This window comes from Aptenodytes patagonicus, chromosome 1 (genome assembly GCF_965638725.1).
Source record: "Aptenodytes patagonicus chromosome 1, bAptPat1.pri.cur, whole genome shotgun sequence".
Taxonomy (NCBI): domain Eukaryota; kingdom Metazoa; phylum Chordata; class Aves; order Sphenisciformes; family Spheniscidae; genus Aptenodytes; species Aptenodytes patagonicus.
This window is the reverse complement of record NC_134949.1, coordinates 3,992,529-4,014,951: the sequence shown is the minus strand read 5'-3', so window position 1 is coordinate 4,014,951 and position 22,423 is coordinate 3,992,529. Positions and strand designations below refer to the sequence as shown.

The 22,423-nt window shown below is 44.9% G+C and overlaps 1 protein-coding gene across 2 annotated transcripts in view; it reads left to right on the top strand.

Moving 5' to 3' along the window:
* The window catches only part of SFMBT2 (Scm like with four mbt domains 2), a 120,905-nt gene extending 100,513 nt beyond the window's left edge, over window positions 1–20,392 (top strand). For both annotated transcript variants that reach the window (XM_076349015.1, XM_076349103.1), the window contains 6 exons: window positions 1,656–1,765; window positions 11,047–11,222; window positions 12,787–12,959; window positions 14,754–15,002; window positions 15,157–15,285; window positions 17,396–20,392. In XM_076349015.1, coding sequence (XP_076205130.1) covers window positions 1,656–1,765; window positions 11,047–11,222; window positions 12,787–12,959; window positions 14,754–15,002; window positions 15,157–15,285; window positions 17,396–17,536 — 978 coding nt within the window. In that variant the 3' untranslated portion in view covers window positions 17,537–20,392. The remainder of the gene's footprint in view (window positions 1–1,655; window positions 1,766–11,046; window positions 11,223–12,786; window positions 12,960–14,753; window positions 15,003–15,156; window positions 15,286–17,395) is intronic.
* Window positions 20,393–22,423: the final 2,031 nt, after the last annotated feature.

Sequence of the window (22,423 nt, the reverse complement as noted above, 5' to 3'; positions counted from 1 at the left end):
TGCTGAAGGAGAGCTTTCCCAACAAGCTCCTGCGTAGGCATTAAATAACTCCCTGGATGTGCTGATCAGGAGGGGAACACACCTGGTGAGTTGTGAATGAGCGTGGGAGCTACCCAGGCACGTGATGTTTTTTGAAAACCCACCTTTGGCTTCCCTGCATCGTATCTCGGTGTCTTTGTGTCAGAGACCAGTGCCCCATCAGTTTGTACGGTGAGTAGCAAGCAAGAAAAAATGTGGATGAGCAACTGGATGGACTCACTCAGAAGCTTTCTTTTGTTCTCTTGTGAATCAGTATGGCTTAGTAACTAGTATAGCGGGTTGTGTGATGAGATGGGAACCAGCTGGAGAGCTGTGGGTAAATCTGTGTTGTAGTTTCCCTTTGTGTGAGATAGGGAGTGTGCTCCTGCCCTTCCTCATAGAGTGCTTTGAGATGTACAGATGATCAGCACTGCATAAGACATTAGTGCTGTTATTGGGCATTGCTTTAGGTGTCTCTAATTGCACTTTTTTTGTAGAGCGGCTCGAGTAATGTTTCCAAGGGCCCAATGATAAATCAGATTTTGCTTCTAGTAAATAACGTAGCCAGACAACTCAAACCACTGCCATTTTACATGGTACTGTGCAGCATTAGGTGAAGCCCTTGCCTGAAAATAGTTCATCCTATGAGGTTTTCAAAATACTAGAAAAACCTCAGACTGCTGGATTAAAAAAACAGGAAAAAACCCCCAATATGTAAACATAGTGCTCTTTGCAATATGACCTAGTCAGTTTTTCATTTCTGATGAACCACGTTCACGGGTGCTGGGGAAACTTAAAGCTCATCATACTGAAATCATTTGCAGGCCCCGAGGGAATGAAGAACAGGCATTAGGTAAAGAGCTAAATTACATCAAAACCAATCAGACTCACTATGGAGTCATTCATGCACATGCAATGCAGAGTGTTCCAACACATGGTCTGGTGCTGTTCAGAGATTTGTTTTTCTTGTATTTATCTCCTTAGGCCAAGTGTAGACTATTAAAGCTTGGATTCGCTGAGCCAATAGTAAGAATCATTTTTATTCTCAGAGACTTTGCATTAAATGGATTGGCACATGTGTTTTGTTGTACAGAGTGGACACACACTGGGTTTCAGGCACACCTCCTGCAAACTCTTTTTGTGTAGATGTCATTAAAATTCTGTTAATACAGTCAAGGCACGCAGCACTCAGATGCTTAAGCATATTGCTGACCTGAAGTATATGAATTTCCCCTTTAGTGTTCAGCGTGTAACGGTACACATGAGTTTGTACCTGGTTGAGCCATCAGAAGTATTTTCATTTTTTATTAAATTGAGCCAGTATGAATGCAGGGGGTGGAATCTGCTTTGGGTGAGAGGGTCTATCTCGAAGAAAAATACTGATTAACAGGAGATCTTTGGGGTTAGCTAGCAGCATTTAATGCAGTCGCCATATCAGATCAATGTGTCATCTGCAGTATGTTTGGCACGTTGATCCAATCTGGGACCTCTTCTCATTGCATCTAGCACTTACCCAGTGCAGCCTTGAACCTAAATTGGCACCTGTAAGCTGATCCTGCCTATGCAGCACCTGGGGACATATTCAATGTGGTCAAGGACTGCAACCTATCAGTGTTGTCGGTTTTGTCTCTCAATAGGTTCTCAGCATGGTGATCAATGCAGCTTACAAGCCAGGGAGTGTTTTACGAGAACTGCAGCTAGTGGAAGACCCTCAGTGGAATTTCCAAGAGGAAACACTTAAAGCAAAGTAAGTCTTCAGCGTGTGGTCTTTTATTTGTGAGGCTTCAAAAATGGAACTGACTTGGGGGGGGGGGAGAGAACAAAAGAATTTTTCTATTGTGAGAGTTTTACTTTTCTAATTACCGTTTTGCTTCATTGAATTATTTGACTCATTCTATAGCAACTTAAGAAATGAAATATTCACCTCAATGGTTCATTTCTATTGTCTTTCTCCAAGCAGCCATCCAGATTTTGATGAAAAATGCCATGTTTAGTCAGTGAAGTCCTGAGTTTTATGATAAGCTGTTCCTATAAGCTTGGCTATTATTGAATTAACTCAATTCCTGGCTTTCTAAATGTAGGAGTATTACTGCTTTTAATATAGAGCCTGTCACTCCAATGGAGAAAAACCTGGTGAGAATGAATGGCACAAAAACAGTGCAAACAAAATAGCAGGGACACATTTTTAAGTAGGGGATCTGGGATTAAGATCAAGATTTGAGGCCATTCTAGAATATATGCTTCAATTCTCATCTAAACAACACTTAAGAAAATGGTGTATCTAGAAAATACTCAATTTCCCCTTCCAACTTTAAAATTTACTTATTTATGTCTTTATGTAATGGACACCACACTTAGGATGTATTTCAACAGCCATTGTCCCTCTGAAAGAGGGGAGTCTCACCTAAGCTCTCTCCAGAGTCCCTTCAAAGAGCAATTCTTCCCACTTCAAAACGGATGTCAACAAATAGTTCTTTGAAGACAGCTCTCTCCATTGACTAACTTGGTCACCTTGACTTTCGAATACTGAATTTAAATGCTATGAATCTCACCCTTTGTACTGTACTCTGTTACTCCTTTTCAAATAAAAGCAAATTTCTCTTGGTTATTTGAAATGATTGGCTGTTAAATGTGGCATTATTGATTGCTATTGTATTTGATCTTTGGCCGTGCAGATATTTCAGAAAGCTCATGTGTGCTGTGGTTGAGGGAGAAAATTGAGAACCTTTTATTCTGCATACTCGGAAAATGCTTTTCTAAAGGAGGATTGCAATTAGAAATGAAAAGCTACTAGAAAATCCTATTTTTAATTTGCTTCTTTCACCCATGTGGAAAGTCGTGTTTTTGAGTTTGTCAATTGAAATTTTGTGGATGGAAATCTAAAAGTCATCCTTGCGCATGCAGATTTTCATCAAAAGTAAGTCATCGTCCATGACCTGGTTTTCATTGATTCCAGTCTCCCACACCTTGTACTAGCAAATATCAGATAACGCATTCCTACAGGTACTTAGCAGTTGTGAAATCAAGTTTTAATGCCATATCTTAATGTCCTATCCTGCAAAGACTTGAGCTTACAGGCCGTTTTCCTATTAGCAGTATCCAAAATAGGACTTTGTTGGGATTTCTCATTTGAGTGTGGGGATCCGCCTTGTGCAAAAGCAGCAGTGTCTAGTTCTTAAGGCTGCTGCAATCCTTATTTCTAATGGGAGACAGCCTGGAAAACGTTTAACTGACCATCAAGCGCAGGGATGTCTTGTCCTTGATAATCAGCTATGTCTACAGCCCATATCCAATCCACTGAGACCCCAGGCAGCTTGCTGACTCCAGGTGTGCTTACACCAGGAAGACCAACTCAGTTATGAGTACATGGGCCGATAGAGATTGTCACTCATCCATACCACATCAACCACTTCTCCTCCCTCACTGTTGCCTGATGTGCTAATCATACTGTAATGAGCACTTCCATCTCCGTTACCTTCCCCCATGACGCTTCTACCCATTCTTTCCTGTGTCTGTTTCCTCCTCTCATCTATTTAGCAGGGCAGCCAGCCTCCTGGGATATACCGTATATCCACATAGCCTGCCAGCTAAAAGTACTCTGCGCTGGGTCAAAAACTGGCTGGACGGCCGGGCCCAGAGAGTTGTGGTGAATGGAGTTCAATCCAGTTGGCGGCTGGTCACGAGCGGTGTTCCCCAGGGCTCAGCTTTGGAGCTGGTCTTGTTCAATATCTTTATCAATGATCTGGATGAGGGGATCGAGTGCACCCTCAGTAAGTTTGCAGATGACACCAAGTTGGGCGGGAGTGTTGATCTGCTCGAGGGTAGGAAGGCTCTGCAGAGGGACCTGGACAAGCTGGATCGATGGGCCCAGGCCAACTGTAGGAGATTCAACAAGGCCAAGTGCCGGGTCCTGCACTTGGGCCACAACAACCCCATGCAGCGCTACAGGCTTGGGGAAGAGTGGCTGGAAAGCTGCCCAGCAGAGAAGGACCTGGGGGTGCTGGTCGACAGCCGGCTGAACATGAGCCGGCAGTGTGCCCAGGCGGCCAAGAAGGCCAATGGCATCCTGGCCTGTATCAGAACTAGTGTGGCCAGCAGGAGTAGGGAAGTGATCGTGCCCCTGTACTCGGCCCTGGTGAGGCCGCACCTCGAATACTGTGTTCAGTTTTGGGCCCCTCACTACAAGAAGGATGTTGAGGTGCTGGAGCGTGTCCAGAGAAGGGCAACGAGGCTGGTGAGGGGTCTGGAGAACAAGTCTTATGAGGAGCGGCTGAGGGAACTGGGGTTGTTTAGCCTGGAGAAAAGGAGGCTGAGGGGAGACCTCATCGCTCTCTACAACTGCCTGAAAGGAGGTTGTAGCGAGGTGGGTGTTGGTCTCTTCTCCCAAGTAACAAGGGACAGGACGAGAGGAAACGGCCTCAAGTTGCGGCAGGGGAGGTTTAGATTGGATGTGAGGAAAAATGTCTTTACTGAAAGAGTGGTGAAACATTGGAACAGGCTGCCCAGGGGAGTGGTGGAGTCCCCATCCCTGGAGGTATTTAAAAGACGTGTAGATGAGGCGCTTAGGGACATGGTTTAGTGGGCATGGTGGTGTTGGGTCGATGGTTGGACTCGATGATCTTAGAGGTCTTTTCCAACCTCAATGATTCTATGATTCTATGATTCTATACCAATGCTTTCCAGCAAGGAGGTTTTGTATTTTATGTTGGTCAGCCAGTCACAGGCTGTGTACGTGTTCCTGTATGATGGCTACCCCAGGAGGCAGCAATCTCAGCTCTTCAGCGAGTCAAGTAGCGTCTTTCAACTTTATCAAGCCACAGAATGGGTCATTACAGGCTCGGAGCTGGGACAGCATGTTTTGGAGTGACTTCTAAGCATAGAAGTGTATTCTCATTCATTGTGGCATTGTCCTCTGGCTCCTGAGGAGACAGAGCTCATGGGGCTGGACAGCACCTTCTTGCTGTAGCTATCTGGCTTCTGAGGCTGGAGCTCTGTTCACAGAGCAGTGCTGGCTGGTCATACCAGCTTGCCTGTGGGTAGTTTGAGTACTTCTAAGAGTGGGTGACAAAGGGTTGACATGCCCTAAGACTGCTTGGCTACCCTAGGACTTCGTTCTTTTTTTCCTTCCTGAGTTTGCTTGAGCTGCTTCATCAAGAAGCATACCAGGGTTTTGATTGCATTTGGTTGTGCAGAAGCAGAAAAGAAAATATGCTCGTGAAATCAGATACCCTGGGATGCACAAATGGCACGTGACACGTTACGTCAGGTATGACAGTCAGCTGTGCTCCAGAATCTTAAACAGAGACCCGTAACGAGCAAACGCCTGTCTACACCAACTTCCCGCCACACCAGCTCCCAATGGTGTCTTGCAGCTAATGATGACAGCTCTACAGCCAGCTGGAGCGTCTGTGCTGTAATGTGACATGTTGTGTCACCGCCTTCCTTCTGATGTAAACTGACAACTCCTTGGATCTTGACAACGTTGTTTGTTTGCGGTGACGGCTGCAGTAGGGTAGAGCAAAGGGGAGGGAGGAGGATGGTGAAGAGAAGGCTGTTTTTCCCACTGGCCCAAATGCCAAATCATGCACTGCCAGGAAAGCGTTATCTCAGACCTAGGGCAACCTGCATTTAGTTTACTCTGCTGTCATGAGTGACCAGCGCAGAATCAATTACACTAGCCTTGCAAAGAAGATAAACAGTTCAGGTTGTCCGAAGAGATGTGTCTGCAATGCGTGATGGCAGTCGCTTCCCATCAGCGCTGCTGGCTCTCTGTGGAAATAGTCAAACCTGATTTATTGGTGATGATGAGTTAGAAATGTCAGGCCCGATCTTCTGAATTCCCATGAGGGCCAGTCGAAGCTGTAGGCATCCAACTCTTACAGATGCATTAAGTTCAGTGCCTACATCTAGATTTGGCTTCCCAATTTTACATAAAATCCTTGAGGGACTTTACGCTTTTTAAGGGCTTTCATTTCTAAGGGCTGTAAGTGGGGCTGTTTGGACTTACCTATTTTTGCAGGACTTTGGACATAAACAGTACCAGCGTGTGCAGAGGGTTATCTCCTGGGTCTTGTATGAAGCCAAGTTAATCAAAATAAGAAAGATGAGTATTCCTGGACTCCTTCATTAAATGAAATTTTGGGAGCTGCCCAAATCCAGTAGCTGAACTCTAGGAATATTAACCTCCCATCACAGACACCATTGCTTATTTATGAGGCTGCATTTCAAAGAAAGTCTTTTCACTGTGGATGCTTTAGAAGACTGCCTTTCACTTTTGATAGATGATGCTGAGGTGTTCGAAGTCTTCTTTGCCTCAGCCTTTGCGAGCAAGGGTTGCTTCTCAGGCCTCCCAGGTCCCTGTTACTGTTTGAGGGAGTGAAGTGTTGCCCACAGTAGATGGAAAGGGAGCTAGAGACACTATAAGCAAACTCGATGTGCACAAGTGCATGGAACCAGATGGGATGCAGCCAGCTCTGCTTGAGGGAGCTGGCCAATGTCATTGCAAGGCTGCTCTCTGTCATGTTTGAAAGTTGATGATGATCAGGGAAGTTTCCTGATGTCTGGGAAAAGGCAAACATCACACCCTTCCTCAGGAAGGGCAAGAAGGAGAATCTTGAGTAACTACAGGCTGTCAGCCTGATGTTCCTGGGAAGGTTATTAGGCAAATCCTCCTGGAAGCCATTTCCAAGAACCTGCAGGACCAATAGGTGACTGGGAAGAACCAGCATGGATTTACGAAGGGCGAGTTGTGCCTGATGTGATGAGGTAACTGGTTTAATGGTTAAGGGAAAAGCAGTGGAAGTTATTTACGTTGATTTTAGCAAGGCTTTCAACACAGTCTCCCATAGCGTCCTTATAACCAAGCTGTGGAGATGTGGATTGGGTGTGTGCGTGATGATTGGGAAGTTGGCTGGTCAATTGAATCCAAAGGGTTGTGATCAATGATACGAAGTCCAAGCGGCAGCCAGTTATTAACGGTGCTCCTCAAAGGTCGGTACAAAGCTACAGCTCATATAATCTGATTTGTCTTCCACATCAGCTCTGCTGCAATACTTCTTGAGGCACTGAAAGGGTGAACTAGTGTGATCAGGTGGCTTTGTGTGCCAAATATTTGAGATAGAAGTCACTAACACCAGTGGAATGACTTAAACCCTTTCTTTCCATAATCAGGAGGAGACTTAACGAGACGTCCTTAAATCCAGAACAATTCCAGGGCCCTTTCTGAATCCTGTCTTCAAGAGTACAAAATATCACTGGATGATTAAATAGCTTTGGAAGAAGACAACTACAACATTTTTATTGATTTTACCTAGACTTAGATTATTTGCAAAATCCTTGGTATTCAAGATACACTGAGTAGCTTCAGGGGTATCAGGGCTTTGATGAAAACTTTAGGGTTTTCTGTCATTGGCAGTTGCAATGGCCCATACAGGCAGGGTCTGATTCAAACATAATGAAGTGAATGTTAGACAATTTCTGGTTTCTGGTAGATCGAATGCAGAGAGTCTTTAGTTGTGTACTGTAGGTAGCTTGGTTGTATGCTGTGGGTAGCTAGTGTTTCCTGGAGGTTTCCCGCGTTTGCCAGACTTTAAGCTAGTAAGCCAAATTGGAAATTTCTTGCAAAAGAACAGATAGGAGTTTTTGGTCCCCCGAAAGGAAATTTAGGCTTTTAGCCACCGAATTGTTCAAAATATTCTCAATGATTGTCAGAACTGTGGATGAGACCTTTGAAAATGAGGGTAGTCTCTCGATGCTCTTGCTGTTTGAAGTGGCTTCAGCGTGAGGCTTTGCACGTCATCACACAATGGTCCCTAGCTGGAGCTCCTAGAAGACCTTTTGTTCTCATGAACCTCTGATCTATTTTACCACCAAAGGAAGCTTCAACAGAAGAACGATATTGCCAGCAAAGTGCTATTAGCTTAATATTGTTGCTCATGGATCTCCAAAGATCCTAAGGATATTTTTCATGGCAATAGTTTCAGCCATAAGGGTTTCTCCAGTTTTGGGGATCTGAGGGCAGAGAAGGGGGGAAAGGAAAGGAAGATTTCTTTGGCTTTAGCTGAAAAATCTTTTTTAAAAGAACAGTGATTTCTAAGAAAACTGAAAACGTTATGCTTGACACGGCTGTTTTCAAAGTCTCCAGTGCTGCCATGCTGTGCACGCAGGTTACTTACTGCTTAAAAGTGGTTGGGAAGATAGAAGTCCTAGTATGAAAACATCAATAGGAATATCAGTAGTTGGTGATTTTTTGAGCGGTGCTAACGGAAAAGAGTTTTCTGATTATATCCAAAGGAGCTCTTCCCACATGACTGTCCTAGAACAGCTCAGATTACATTTGGTGGTGTTTGTGTTAAAAATCTTTAGTGTGTGAGGAATATGGAAAATATTAGTAGAACCTGGTTTATAGTTGAAAGAGGTGCTGCCAAAGCCAAAATCATGTAAAAAATATTACTGCAGCCAGTACTAACACCTTGGGTTATTGAGACTGATTGCTGCAGTCATGTTGATCTCCATTTTGCCATCCGTTCTGTTAATTACTATGTGTGTTGCATTCAAACCAGACTGTGAAATCAGTCAGTTGCTCATTTTCCTGGTTTCATCTTTTTCTTTCACCAGGCACTTCAGTACAATGGGTCCTTTCTGGGCAGCCAAACACAATAGGAAGCACACAGTTAGAAGAAGTCAGCCATCCTTGAATAATACCCATCAGGCAGCTTTCTTAGCTTATAAGAAAGAAGATCAAGAGGCAATTTGATTACAGTGCTTTTGCAGGGAAACAAAACCAGATGCAGTCTTTTCATCCTAGCGGTGAAAGTCAGAACAAGGACAAAGAAACGTAAGCTAAATCCAGACACATCCAGACGTAAAATGAGGCATAGGCTCATGAGGTATAGGTACAGGTGCTCCTGCTGCCAGGATTCTTCCAGTGTGGAGACCCTTGAGGGGAGGCTGGTGCTTTTCTGGAAGTGATGCTTTAGTCCAACCAAAGTTGTTGGGGTTCAGGTGAAGGTAACACAAATTCTGCAGCCTGTCACAGGAGTCAGACTTACTGACCTAATGATCTAGGCCATCATTAAACTTAATGGCTCCTGGAGAAGTAATAAGGGCAGGAGCCTTTTCAAACACATTGAAAAGACATATAAAACGTTTATAAGCAGATACATTTAAATGCCTGTGGAATTTGTTCTTTTGATATTAAATATTGCCAAACCCCCTTTAGCCAGCCTGCCTGTGCAGCTATTCCATAGGGAAGCTGGGGTAACAGTGCTCTGTATCTGGAAGGAACACTTTTTCTGTTTTACGTCATCTGTCCAGGTCTGTCGGGGTGCATGAAGAGTTGGCTAATTAAGTCCATTCATTCATTCATTCAGGAGGATGAATGAATCCAGGATTGTCTCCATGACTTGGGGTTCTTGGTCAGGCACCAAATGGAGTATCAGAGCGTGGTGCCTTGCTCATTGAGGTTCTGGAAGAGTTTTGTGTTGAGGTGATAGTTTGGATCAAGTCTTTTGTGACATGAGAGTGGTTGGAATGGGCTGTTCTCAGGCCCAAGTTTCATTTGGGTACTCCTCTGTAACACTTCATGTACCACAGTTCCAAATCCTTTCCCATACCCCAGTGTTTCCGGAAAGAGCTTTTGGGAGGGAGAGCAGCAAAAGGTGGTTTCTCAGTTGCTTTGTGCAACTCAGTAAAACCTTCAGAGAGGGAATAGGGTCCGGGCGCATGCTGTGTATTTTAACCCTCCGGCCGCATCTCCTTTGTTTCACCTTCTCCTCCTCTTTTTCTTCCATATCTATCAGCAGCTGGTTCCCTGCTAGGGTACTGTGGGTCTTAATGCACTCACAAATGCTTTGTCTCATTTTTCCTGATGCCTGTATATTTGTCTTTCATTGCCTCCCATCCAGTAATCTTCCTTTCACTGTCTCTCCTTCTTTTTCTTTTGCGTGTGTTACTTTTCTCTTCTCTAAGCACATTTATAATGCCTTAGCACCAGGCGCTTGCATGATTGTCTCTTGTGTTGCATTCCTCAGGACGTGTAAGAGATGTTTTAAAAACCTTATCTCACTGTTTACAATAGCTTGGTGCTGCTGTTTAATAAATTATGGGGATAATTGGTTTTTCAGAGTTCACATCTACAATGTATTACAGCAGGGATGTAACTGTATCTTTCTTAGCCATTTATCACTCAGAAACACTTCATATAAAACATCAAAATAAATGTTTTAGTAGCACATGGATAACAAATTTAAGACAAACCTTTCATTGCATCTGCTCTAAGCATTCCCTATAGGAATCACTGTTTTTAGGGCCTGTTCCCGCAGCCCCGTTAAACGACTCAAGAGACTTCTGATTAGTTCCTCAGGTCTTGTACTGCCCATATCTCATAGTGGTGAAGTCATCTGGTCTCCGTATGGCAGACAATCCAGTTTCACCCACATACAACCACAGTTGGCACAATGAAACTGTGGGCTTCTTGTGAGCTGGAACGTGATGTGAGAGCTGCTTCGAGAAAGATGGCAGTGGAGAAGACCAAAGGTGTATTGGGGGCTTATAGAGACAGTCTCCAGTGCAGCCCACATACAGGGTGGTGACCAGAAAGCTCTGCAAAGCATATAAGCTTCTCATCGCAGATCAATATATGAGGAGAGACTACATCCCTCTCCCCAAAACTTTGCATCAGTTCATAGTATAGGCATGCTGTCCTGTATAGTATCCTCACCGAGCCTACTGTGATTTTTTTCCGTCTCTTGCCGTATCTACAGATATATCCAGTCTGCACATGCATTCCTCCCCAAATCATGTCCACACCTCAGCTTCCAGGAGCATTTCACTCTGCCTTTCCTTCCTCAAGTCCGTCTGAAAAGGAGCCGCTAAAACAAGTAGACCTGTTCTGCCTGCCTTCCCAAGAGAGACACTCTTCCAAAAGTCGTTAGGGAGGATATCTCCCCAGCAGATGAGAGTCTGGTCTGTAGCATCAAAGGACATCGCTTGATTGGTGACATGGGGTCTTCTTGTACTCTTTTGTAGATACAGAGGGAAGACATACAGGGCGACTGTTAAGATTGTGCGAACGTCGGATCAGGTAGCAGATTTCTGCAGAAGAGTCTGTGCAAAGTTGGAGTGCTGCCCCAACTTGTTCAGTCCTGTTCTGGTGGCCGAAGTCTGCCCGGAGAACTGCTCCATTCATACTAAAACCAAGTACAGTGAGTATTGGCCAAAATGCTTCTTGTTGCTAGCTGGGAATCAGAGCAGTGGGAGACTGTGCATGAGCTAGTGATGAAGAACAGGAGTTGTGTAATGCATTAATATTGAGTGGGATTCATCTCATCTAAGAGCAGTTCTTTAATCCTGACCAGACCACCATAGGCTCCCTTAGTATTCTGTACAGAGAAATAGGCATCTCCAGAAAACTGACGATCTCACTCCATCCTAATATATCTGAAAGTCATTACTCTTTGGAAGTCTTGACTTTTCTTCATATGTAAAGTTAATATAAGGAGCACATAAAAGGAATCCGCAGCGGCCAGCTGAGATTTAAACTGCTGCATCTGAGACACCTTCGTTAGGTGAGATGAATCCTGTCCTACTCAGTGAAGAGTTTCTGGCGTACGCACCAGCACAGACCAGTATCACGGTGCCAAGGTGCTGGAAGGAGTTTGGTAGCATTGACTCTCTCTGCTCAGGGTGTTTAATATTTAAACATGTTCCTACCTATTCAAGAAGGCTGAAGTTAGGCATGTGTTCAACACTTTTTGTTGCCAATGTTACTGATATGATTGGCTGTACACAGCTCAAGAAAGTGGAAGTGAGTGCTGTCCTTCTTCCACAAAGGTTGCAAGAAACCAATATGATTGATTTACGCTAATTAGCTTCTGTTTGGTACCAGAGTAGAAGGAGAAATGGGCTCAGGGAGATACTCAGATCACTGAATACGGGGTTCGGTAGAAGTCTACACCTGAGCTAGACTCCTAGCTCCCATTGGTAGCAAATGGAGAGCTGGAGGAGTACAGCTAGGGGAGCTCCAGCTGATGGTTGGATGTGGTTGATGGTTGGATGTGGCTGGATGAATTGCTCCTCAAAACTCCATTGGTTTGATGAAAAGCTCAGTTCAGTTACAGACTTTGACGTGGGTGCCAAGTGCCATTTTAGATGTCCCGGGATACCCTACCTGGTGAAGGGCAGAATATCTGTCAGCCCCGGGGGATGCTGTAGAGCATGTCAAAAGGCACCTGACCCAAGCCCCTAATGTAAGGTCAGAGGACTCCCACATCCTTAATTTCAGCTTGCGCCAAGAAGTATTCGAAGGTAATAAAACCCCATTCCTTCGTGCATTGAACAAACATACATAATTCAGGATAGCTGGCCCTCTCCACTCTCTGCTGAAAACATTAGCAACTGAAAGTGTATCTAAGACTGTTAACTGGTGCAGAAAGGCATTAGATCAAATCTGAAACATGCTGGCCTCTCTCCTTCCAAATCACTGCTTGGCTTAGTGGAAGCTTTGCCTAAGTACATATTGTAGGGTTAAATTCTGAACTCCTCACTCATCACCAATAAACGTGTATACGTAAGAGCTGTAACACTCTGTGCTAGTCCAAGATGACATCTTATATTTACACTGGACATTTTTTCCAAATCAAGGTATTCTAAAGTTCCTTGTAAAAGTGCACCTAGAGTGCAGTACTGAATCAGCAGCAAGAAGCAAGCCAAAGTTTTCTTCTCTTGGTGGTTAAAGTTTTTAATGGGTATTTTGCTTCATTCCTCCAGCTTATTATTATGGGAAAAGGAAAAAAATAATTAAACCGCCAATTGGGGAAAATAACAACATGAAAAGTGGACATGTCAAGCCAGCCAGACGCCGAAAAAGGCGGAAATCCATCTTTGTACAGAAGAAAAGGAGGTCGTCAGCTGTTGATTTGAATGCTGCAGGCTCTGCAGAGGTATGTGTGGCACTGGGATAAATCATTAAGTCCCCTGGCGCTTTTTTATCCCCCCATCTGCATCTTCCTTTTGAGGGACTTCTCAGCAAACCCCAACACTTCCATCTTCCGTTTTGAATCCCTCCTTGCTACTCTGTTCTTCTGAGATCAGACTGGTTTTATTGGGACACTCTGGGGGCTTTTACCCTTATCCATTCTAGAGTTAGCAAATAGAGTTTTGCTTCCACCTTCGTAATGTTCACTAGCTAACAAGCTGTCTAATATTATATATTTGTTTACTTTTGCTTCCCTATAAGCCTGTAGGCAGGCAGATGAGCCTCTTAGATGCTTTTTGCAGCACCTAGCAGAGTCAAGGAGGACTGTGATCCATTTCTAAGATCTCTAAATACTATAATAAATAATAACTTTCAGGCTATTATGGTTTCAAGGGCTTTTATTTTTTCATTAACCATTTGTAATATTTTTGGTTTACAACATCAAACAGTAGAAGTGCTAGAAGCTTTAGAAAACAAGCAGATGGTGTGTGCCCCAAATATATGGTATTTGAGGCCTCAATCTTTCCAGTATGCTGTGTGATATGACGAGATCCCAGCTTCAGCCATGATTCGTGTCCAAATATAACCTGGAGCAGACTTAGTTCTGTGTGGACCGTTCCTGGGTGGTTTTCCCATGATAGTAATGACAAAGTTCATGTGTGGTTTCCCTTCCTCAGCAGTGATTGCTGCTTTGTGCAATGTGAAATAAAACCAATTTACTTAAATTCCCTCTACTTCAGCTGGAGGGGGATGTTTTAGGCAGCTTTCAGTTGATTGCTTGCCTCTTCACGACTTGGTCCTCATTTAGGTGTAGTTCTGCTTCATTTCCTTAGATTATACCCACTTCAAAGGAATTTAAACTGAAATAAACTCACGTTAAGCCTAAATCGACCATTAGCCAAGTTTTTTGACCTTTCAGCCAATATAACTAATTTCATCTAAAATCGCTCTTTCACTTAGGACCTGAGCATATGGCTTGGATGCATGCTCACACTTTGATCAGAGCTAAGCTGTCGAAGCCATTTGGGCCGCTTACGTATATGTAAAGTTCAAAATACACAGTTTCCTTCAGTTGGTGTGTGCTTGCAAGCTCTGTGTGACAGAAATAACAAGAATCTGGTATAATATCCTTTAAATGGAAATCTGTGCTTCACCTTCAGCAGTTAGGTGTTTGGCTGAAAGCAGGGAAATCTGGGTGAAATCGTCTGTCCTGGGTTTTACAGAAATGCCAGCTAAGAAATCAAGTGCAGGTATGCACTTGTACATCTAGATATTTTTAAAAGGCACCAAAATTTCCTTCCTTTCAATACCGGTGACACCCATGACAACTTGAAGCAAGGTGAAGGTTTAAATTCAAACCTACTTCTGATTTTGTTTCATCTCAAGCTACCTGAGGTTCATTTTACCCTTTTAGTATTTTCCATTGCCCCTTCTCATGCACATCTGCAGTGCCACAAGGTCTGAGGTGCAAGCCCAACAGAGGAACATTTCATGCCAGATGACTTATTGCCGTTGACCTTTTGTAAGAAACAGAAAAAGGATTTGTCCACCGTGTATTTTTTTCTTCTACATTTTGTAACAAATCTAAATTGAGGGCTAATCTACTTAGTACTGTAATGAAAATGAGATAATTCAGTTAAAATAAATGTTACCCTGAACCGGCATGGGCACGGGCATGCAGTTTGACCCAGTGCCTTTCAATTTGCTGCTGTATTAATCTCCGAGCCCGGATGCTGTTTCTCCGATGGTCCTTGTGCAGGAGAGCGAAGATGATGAGCCAGACGTGATGGAGGACGAGACGGGAAGCGAGGAAACCAGCTCAGAGCTCCGTGATGACCAGACGGATACCTCCTCTGCCGAGGTCCCCTCCGCCAGGCCCCGGCGAGCGGTCACCTTGCGGAGCAGCACCGAGTCGGACAGACCTCCTCCCACGGAAAGAGCCCGACGGAGCCGGAGACCGCAGCCGCACTCCTACGGCGAGGCGGAGAAGTGCACGCAAGTTAAGGAAGTGAGTTTGCCCGTAGGCTTTCACTCCCAATTAATAGCAATATTCTTCCTAAATTAACCTTCAGTGCCAAGCCTTCCTCATCTGACGAGGGCATCCCTGCCCTGGTTCTCCACACAAGGTAGTTTTCTTTATGAGAGCTTTCTTTTTTTTGTAGGAAATTAAGCAAGAAGAGGAAGAGAAGCTCATCCTGGACAGTAATCCGTTGGAGTGGACCGTGACTGATGTCGTGAGGTTTATTAAACTGACCGACTGTGCACCGCTTGCCAAAATATTTCAGGAGCAGGTAGAGGTCTTCATGTAACTCTTCTCTTTGTGTCTGTGGTACTTATTCGCATCACAAAAGAAAGAGCAGCACATACCACCTTGCTAGCTGGGCCCTGGGCTTTGGCAAAGAGATTATGATCAGATTTTAGATCCCCTCAGGCCAAGCTATAGCACAAATTTTGACAAGGCATGGAAACCCTTGGAAACTTGAGTCGGAGCCTTGCCAGATCCTCAGAGAGACCAGAAACACCCCAGCCCGAGTGCTTGTGAAAAGCAGGAGGTTTAGACCTTTCTTGTTCATGCCAAGGTCCACAGCACCATCCTGGTGTCACACAGGCACCTCAGTGTACCACTGAATAATAGTGGTTTACCACTAAATAACCAGATAGTGGTTATTTAGTACCTATTGTCTCTCCTGGCCACATGGGTTCCACCCTGTTTTAAAATAATCAGCCTGGGAAGCAGAAAACTGCTGCTTGAACCCAAAACTGGCTGCCTGAATTTCGGCCCCAACACCTAGGTGCTCCAAGTATGTAGACACCTACTTCCCATCTTCATCCCGCTGAAGATCTGGCAGTCAGGCCCTTGGATGACCTAATTTTAGGAGATGCCAAGCATCTCCCATTAAGCAGATAGGTTTGCAGGAGCAGAAGCCAATGCTCGTCATCTCGAGTCAGTGTGAACATGTAAAATTTATATAGAAACAGCCATTCCTTGGCTAATGAGTAACAGCCACTGCTGAAAGTAAAGGGCAGCACTAAGAAATCATAGTTAGAAAGAATTAAGTGTGGTTAATTAGGCCATAGCCAGTGGCAGTCAGTGGTATGGCCAACTGCACATTGAACTCTGATTCTTCACCATGAATAACTCTGTAGCCGAGTACAGCTGCTTTGACTGGGAGAAGTTGAAGTGCAAGTCTAGAGCAGGGCTGAAACACTCCATAGCAAGATGCTGTAGTCGCTGTGTCGCAGCGTGCTCCGACCATTTGTTAATCAGCCTGGAATAACGCCAGGATGCGAAAGCCAACCCCGTCTCTCCTTTGCCAAAGAGTTTTATGGGGGCTTTAATCAAACACAGATGACCGGAGCTTTTCCTTGTGATTTGCAAGGAAGCTCTGGTGCAATGGGCCATGCCATCAAGTTTCAGTGGAGGAAGAACCTGAGCCGTGGACAATCCTGATCAAAGTGGTGCTTAAGGTGTCCAAATCATCCTTGTGTTCAGTACTACCTAATCAGGGCCATCCTGGGGAGTTTATGTTGCCTGTGAGTTACAGTGCTTTTTCTGCACTTAGACTCTGATCCTCCCTAAGGGGTAAAAAGCAGTTTTGTAGCCTGCTCGTCTGCTTCTCAGTCCATTAAAGAATAAAGAGGACTTGAGCTCTTAATTAAGAGGAGGATCATAAAGCCAACAGAAATCCCTAATAAAATGGCTTTTGTCTGGGGTGCTAGTTCACGGGGTTTGGTGCATAAATATGCCTGAGGGAAGGATGTGACCTCCAGAGGTCCCTTCCAGCCTGCACCATTCTGTGACTCTGGGACATTAGAGATTGCAAGGGCTCCAGGTGGTCCAGACCCCTCTGTCTTGGTTGTTCAGCAGCTGAAGTGGAATAAGGCAGGTCCTGGGTGGACCAGGGGACACGGCATGGAGCAAGGCAGACAGAAACCTGTGCTGAGCAAATCATGGGCCAAAAGAGGTAGGGGAAGGGTCTGACTTGGCAGTGGGACTGGCTTCAGTTTCTCCATTCAGCTCCCTTCTGCGTCTCCTGGTGTGCTCTCTGCAGCCTCCCCCTTGCCTCAGTTCCTCAGTCATAAAATGGGACTAATCACATCTCCGTGGACCCTGCAGAGTTTCTGTAGAAGGTGATCCAGCATTTCAGCAGCTGGGAAGGCTTTTCCCAAACTGGGGGCGAGGTGAGAGCCTACAAAGACACACTAGACAACTTCTGAAAAAGCATCAGGTATCCCAGAGAAAGGAGATGGGCAGCATCAAAGTGGGAGAAAAGGGCAGAGGACAAAACCACCTTTAATTTTTAGGGCAAACTTCCCTTCTTGCTTCTCCAGACCTGGTTATCCTTTCTGCCCTCCAGAGTCCACAAAGAAAACCATTTTCCCTCTCTTTTTCTTCCCCAGGACATCGATGGCCAAGCCCTTCTGTTGCTGACACTGCCTACGGTGCAAGAATGCATGGAGCTGAAGCTTGGTCCAGCCATCAAATTGTGTCACCAGATCGAGCGAGTAAAAGTTGCTTTCTATGCACAATACGCCAACTGACTGCACTTCTCCATTTCTTTCTGTTCTCCTTCTTGTTCCATCTCTTTTTTAACATTTCAACTTGTTCGAGGGTTTTTTTTCCCCTATCCGTTTTCTTTTCCAAGAACACGTGGAATTGGAAGCACTGGAAATGAATCTGTAGGGAAGAAAAAAAAAAACAAACCCACAACAAAAAACTAGCAACAAATTGAACTGACTTTTCTGTACTTGTAAAGCACACCAAAAGACTGCTAGCATCTCTCCTCGTGAGCCTCGCCAACCCGTTACGCAGTGGTGCAAGGCCGGCACGGACCAGATGGTTTGTCATTCGTTAAAACAAAGGTACCGATGGCAGACGCATTCCCAAGGAGAAGGATCGGACATTTCTGGATGATGGTGGTTTGTCTAGGCCACTTTCTGGACATGAACTTTTCTTTTAGCCAACTCTGACGCACTTCTTTCATATTGAAATGTAAGTGATCATTTGTAGCATTACCTGGGGTTTACTGCAAATTTGATCTTAGTGATCAATGGGCTTTTTTCCTCCCGCCTCTCCAGTCTTACAAAAGGAAAAAGTGCTATACCAGTCGTACGCTGTTTGTTATTCCTGAGAGATTTATATATGAAAGAGGACTCAACCCACGGTCTCTGTACGGTATCAGACAAAGCTGCAGCGAACTGACAGGGGTGCAACAAGACCTAGTGCGCAGTAATGCGTCCTGAGCTGCGCTGTCTGTGCACAATAAGCTGAATGTCTCTGTGATGGGGTCTGTACAGTACTGCATTCTTGTAAAGGAACATGCATGAAAGCTTTCATAGTCAAGCCCATCTTCTTAAATCCAAGTCACTTTAAAGGCCTGCCTTTGAGCCCCATGGGGTGAAAAAAAAAAGGCTATTCAGATTTAATGATGAGACTGTTGAGTGAATGCTGGTTTCATTTGCACCTTCATGAATCTGGTTGCTAGGTGGGAATAAAAACCATCAATGTTTTCAGTCTGCGTACGCCACGGTGCTTTAGAGCAGCTGAGGATCCAGCCCACGCAGTCTATATAAAACCCCCAGATTGTCCCAGTGCCACCCTGGCCAGTGAAACTAGGGGCTTGCTTCATGCCAAGCAGAGTAAGCACCAGGGAGGGTGAAGAAATGGGTCGGACACCTTGGGTTTGCCTCAGCTGTATTTATGGTAGAAGTATTTTCCATTTGCTTTGCTGGGATATATGACCCCATTAGTCCCACATGTTGAGCCTGAATTTGCTATAACTCAGCAGAGGTTGGCGGCATCACATTGGTGTAAAATTCTCCCAAAACCAAGAACCGAACTGGGACCAAGTCTGAATTTTGCTCTGACTTTAAGGTGCAAGCAAATCCCTCCCGCAGAAAGTGAATTGGATGGTTCGTGCTGAGATTTAGCCCGATTTCATAGGAAACCACTGACTTCGGCAGACTTCTGTTCTCAAACCATAAACAGACTCCTGTTCCCTGGCCTCAGGGAACCCACCTTGGAAATTGTACACAGCTCTGTTACAGTGCTGTGATGCCAAAGCCCACTCAGTGGAGACCTCTTCAAAAAGAAATGCCATTTCTAGCCCTAAATCTGAAGGCAGTGCTTATGGCCAGATAACTCCCACCTCAAGCACTTACCATATGGTGAGAGCAAACTTGGATCAGATAATCCTGCTGACCACCGTGTGCTCAGAAAAACCTACTGACCAACACCAGGCTATAGATGTTGCTTTCTCCTTCATCAGTTTCCTCCTTAAGTTCTTTGGATTGAAGAAGGAAAGCCTCAGAAATAAATATTCTGGACTACATCTGTATCTGCCCTAGGGCATGTGTTAGGCAAGAAGTACTGACTCTGTTTGCCGTGCATCGCTGGGGACTTTCTAGTCTCTCTTTCAGTGAGTTTCCTGATTTGCCACTGAGGAATGTGATGGGTGCAACGGCTGCAGGCTGGGCCAGACCCTGCCAACTCCTGAGACTTCATCAAAAATTTTCTTACATGGGAGATCAGCAGGACTGGATCTGTTCTCAACTGTTGTCTTGTACTGAAGATCTTGTTCAAGTTTTAATCAACTGAAGGGAAAAATAGTCACCTCTGCATCAAATGGTTTTCTTTTCTTTCTCAGAAATCCAGGAATTAGGGTTCTGTAGCGGTGCAGACATTCAAAAACTGGGTTTTAGACTGGATTTCCTACTGACAGTAGCAGTGGGCTGTGTCCATGCAACTGGTTAGATAACTGCTTTGGATCCCTCTTAGGGTCTCCTAAAAACGTTGCTCCTTGTTTCGTCTCTGAAGACAAAAGGATTGTGCCCAGCAAAATGAGAGCACAGCTGAGGAAAACGGGGAGGGTGCTTCTCCCAGCTCCTCCTTGCTTCAGCCCAGTCCCTCCAATGGCTGGTATAACATCTGTCAGCAGGAGATAGCTCCCAAAAGACTGCTGTCAGGAGAACTGGCGTACGAGGACATTTCAAGGAAGGGAAGCAGAATGGCTGTTTGCTAAACAGCATCCCAGCACTGATCCTTTACTTACCACATCCACCTTCTTCTGAGCATCCTTTGCTGCTCTGATGTTCTTGGAGTTTCTGACCACTGGGATGTGTCAAGAGACATTTAACGCGTCCTGGGACACATTGCAAAAGCGTCATGGTTTTCTCCATCAGCCTTGTAACTGTAGATATTCCTATGGCAGCTAACTACTCGTGGAGGCACGTTCGGGGAGCGGACAGTCACTGACTCTGAGAGCAACCAGCTCTGATGTTGGCCAAGCAGGGGATGGGTGAAGCGTTGAGCCCAGCACGTGGGAGTCTTTTCTGATTGTTCAGGGAAGTTAAATCGTATTTAAAACTTGCCTATTAAACAAAAAAAAAGAGTTTTAATTTTAGCTTGCGCCGGCTCTTTTATTTCCTCAGGTTTCTCTCTCCTCACCATTTGTCTTTCAATTTATTGTTCTTCAGTGTCATCTCATTTATCACTTTCTGGCCTTTTGGAGAAGGTGATAACCTGAAATTTTTATCCTAAAATTACCTTGGGTGGTAAACGCTTTATTATTTCTTTCAGTCTGCAGGTTGGGAAGAAATAGGGCATTGGGCTACTGTTGTCTGTTGCACTGATTGCCTTCCAGAAAAGCTGGAGCTGAACTTCTTAGGCAGTTTCTTAAGCAAGTGGAAAATGGACCGTGTGTAGTTTAACTGGACGGTATGCTCGGATTGTCACTTACAGCTTGAGCAGAGATCAGAAGGAACTACTTATTCTTGCCTGGACTTCATTTCAATTCTGGAACATTAGCAAGGCTTTGGAGTAATGTACTTCAAAGAAAATGTTGGAAACCTGAACTTGCTAAAGTAAAATATCACTTTACTTTGCAATGTAGAAATACAAGCCACTGGAATTTTTTTTTGGTCCAGCCCCGGTTCTGAGTTAAATTCAGAGCTGGTGCAGCTTCACAGATACACCGATGAAGCCACATCTTCTCCCCTCCCGTTCTGAATTTGGCATCCAGGCCTGAAATTTACTGTGTTATCAGCTACAAAAAGCCACCACTGTGAAGTGCTGAACTCATGATTATCCAAAACCATTACCAAGGGCTGAGGAGCAACCCTGCTGTTGCTTTTGGGCTGTTGGATGCTGAACTTCAGCACATTCACACAGACCACTTTGCTCCCACAAGAAGGGTGTGCAGGTACCTGTTATTGGCCTCTCTTCAGGCATAGGACCAAGGATGGGCATTTCTGGAGCAAAAGTAGCGGGTTGAAGCGTGTGTGGTACCTGCCCATCTTCATCTGCACTGGCTTCTTTTGAGCTCGCACTCAGTCAGGTTGAACAGATCCATGGGCAGGTCCTTGCTCCCTTCCCAACCCCCTCAGCACTTACTTTGACAGAATTGGGCAATTCCCAGTCTGCAGGCCCAAAGCACCAGTCTCTGAAATTGGATTAAAGCATTAACTTAGAGGAATGTCCATGATTGCCTGGCTGGTTGTCATGCCTTCCCCCTGCTGTTATGGGTGCTCCTCTCCCACCTTGAAGAAAAATGCTTTCTTTGGTTTCAGAGCTCTTCTTCCCTTTCTAGTTTGAAAACACAGCTCCCATCTACGCTCCCATTTTTTTCTCAATGCCGGGATGACCAAACCTTGGCTTTTTCTACCTCTCAGAGGTGTGATGGCCTCTCAGCTCTGAGAAGGAGCTCCAGCTCCACCGTGTTAACCACATGCAATAGCCCTTGATAATTTGGCCCTGCAGGGTGCAGAAAACGTCCTAGAAATGCTGTGTGCCCTCAGTAACCACTGAAATCAGGGCAAATGGTTACACACCCTGTCCTTAGTGAAGCGTCTAGCAGATGCATGTCCTAGCTGAGGTGGCCTGACCCACACAATCGGAGGTATTTGAATGTCTGCTAGGACTTACAAAGTTTCTCAGTAAGTTAGACACCTAAAACCCATTAATATTTCACTCTGGGTAAACAGCTAATTTGCCTTAAACTGGAAAGTCGCCATTGCTTGGCTTTAACCTTCAACCTTTTGCAGTCCCCAATCGTGTGGTGTGGAGCAAACACCATCTCAGCTCTTGAAGGCAAACCAGACACTGTTGGGCTGCCATAATCAACGTTTCGTCACCCGAAAAGCCTGCCTTGGTCTTTTAAGGGCACAAAATTGAATTTGGCAGAACTGCAGTGCCATCTCAATGTTTTGGAAGCTCAGTACCGTCAGGGCACTTCAAATACTTTTTGCTTTTCTGGTGCAGTGTGTCTGGAAAATGATGAACTCGGACTGTTCCTCCCATTTCCAAATTCAAGTGCCAAAAGAGAAGAACATGCTGCAACTGAATACCATTAAAACCAGTTTTATTACATGTGGATAAATATAGTCTCAAGGGCTCCATTTTGGTGCTGTGTCATGCTGTATTTTCCATTG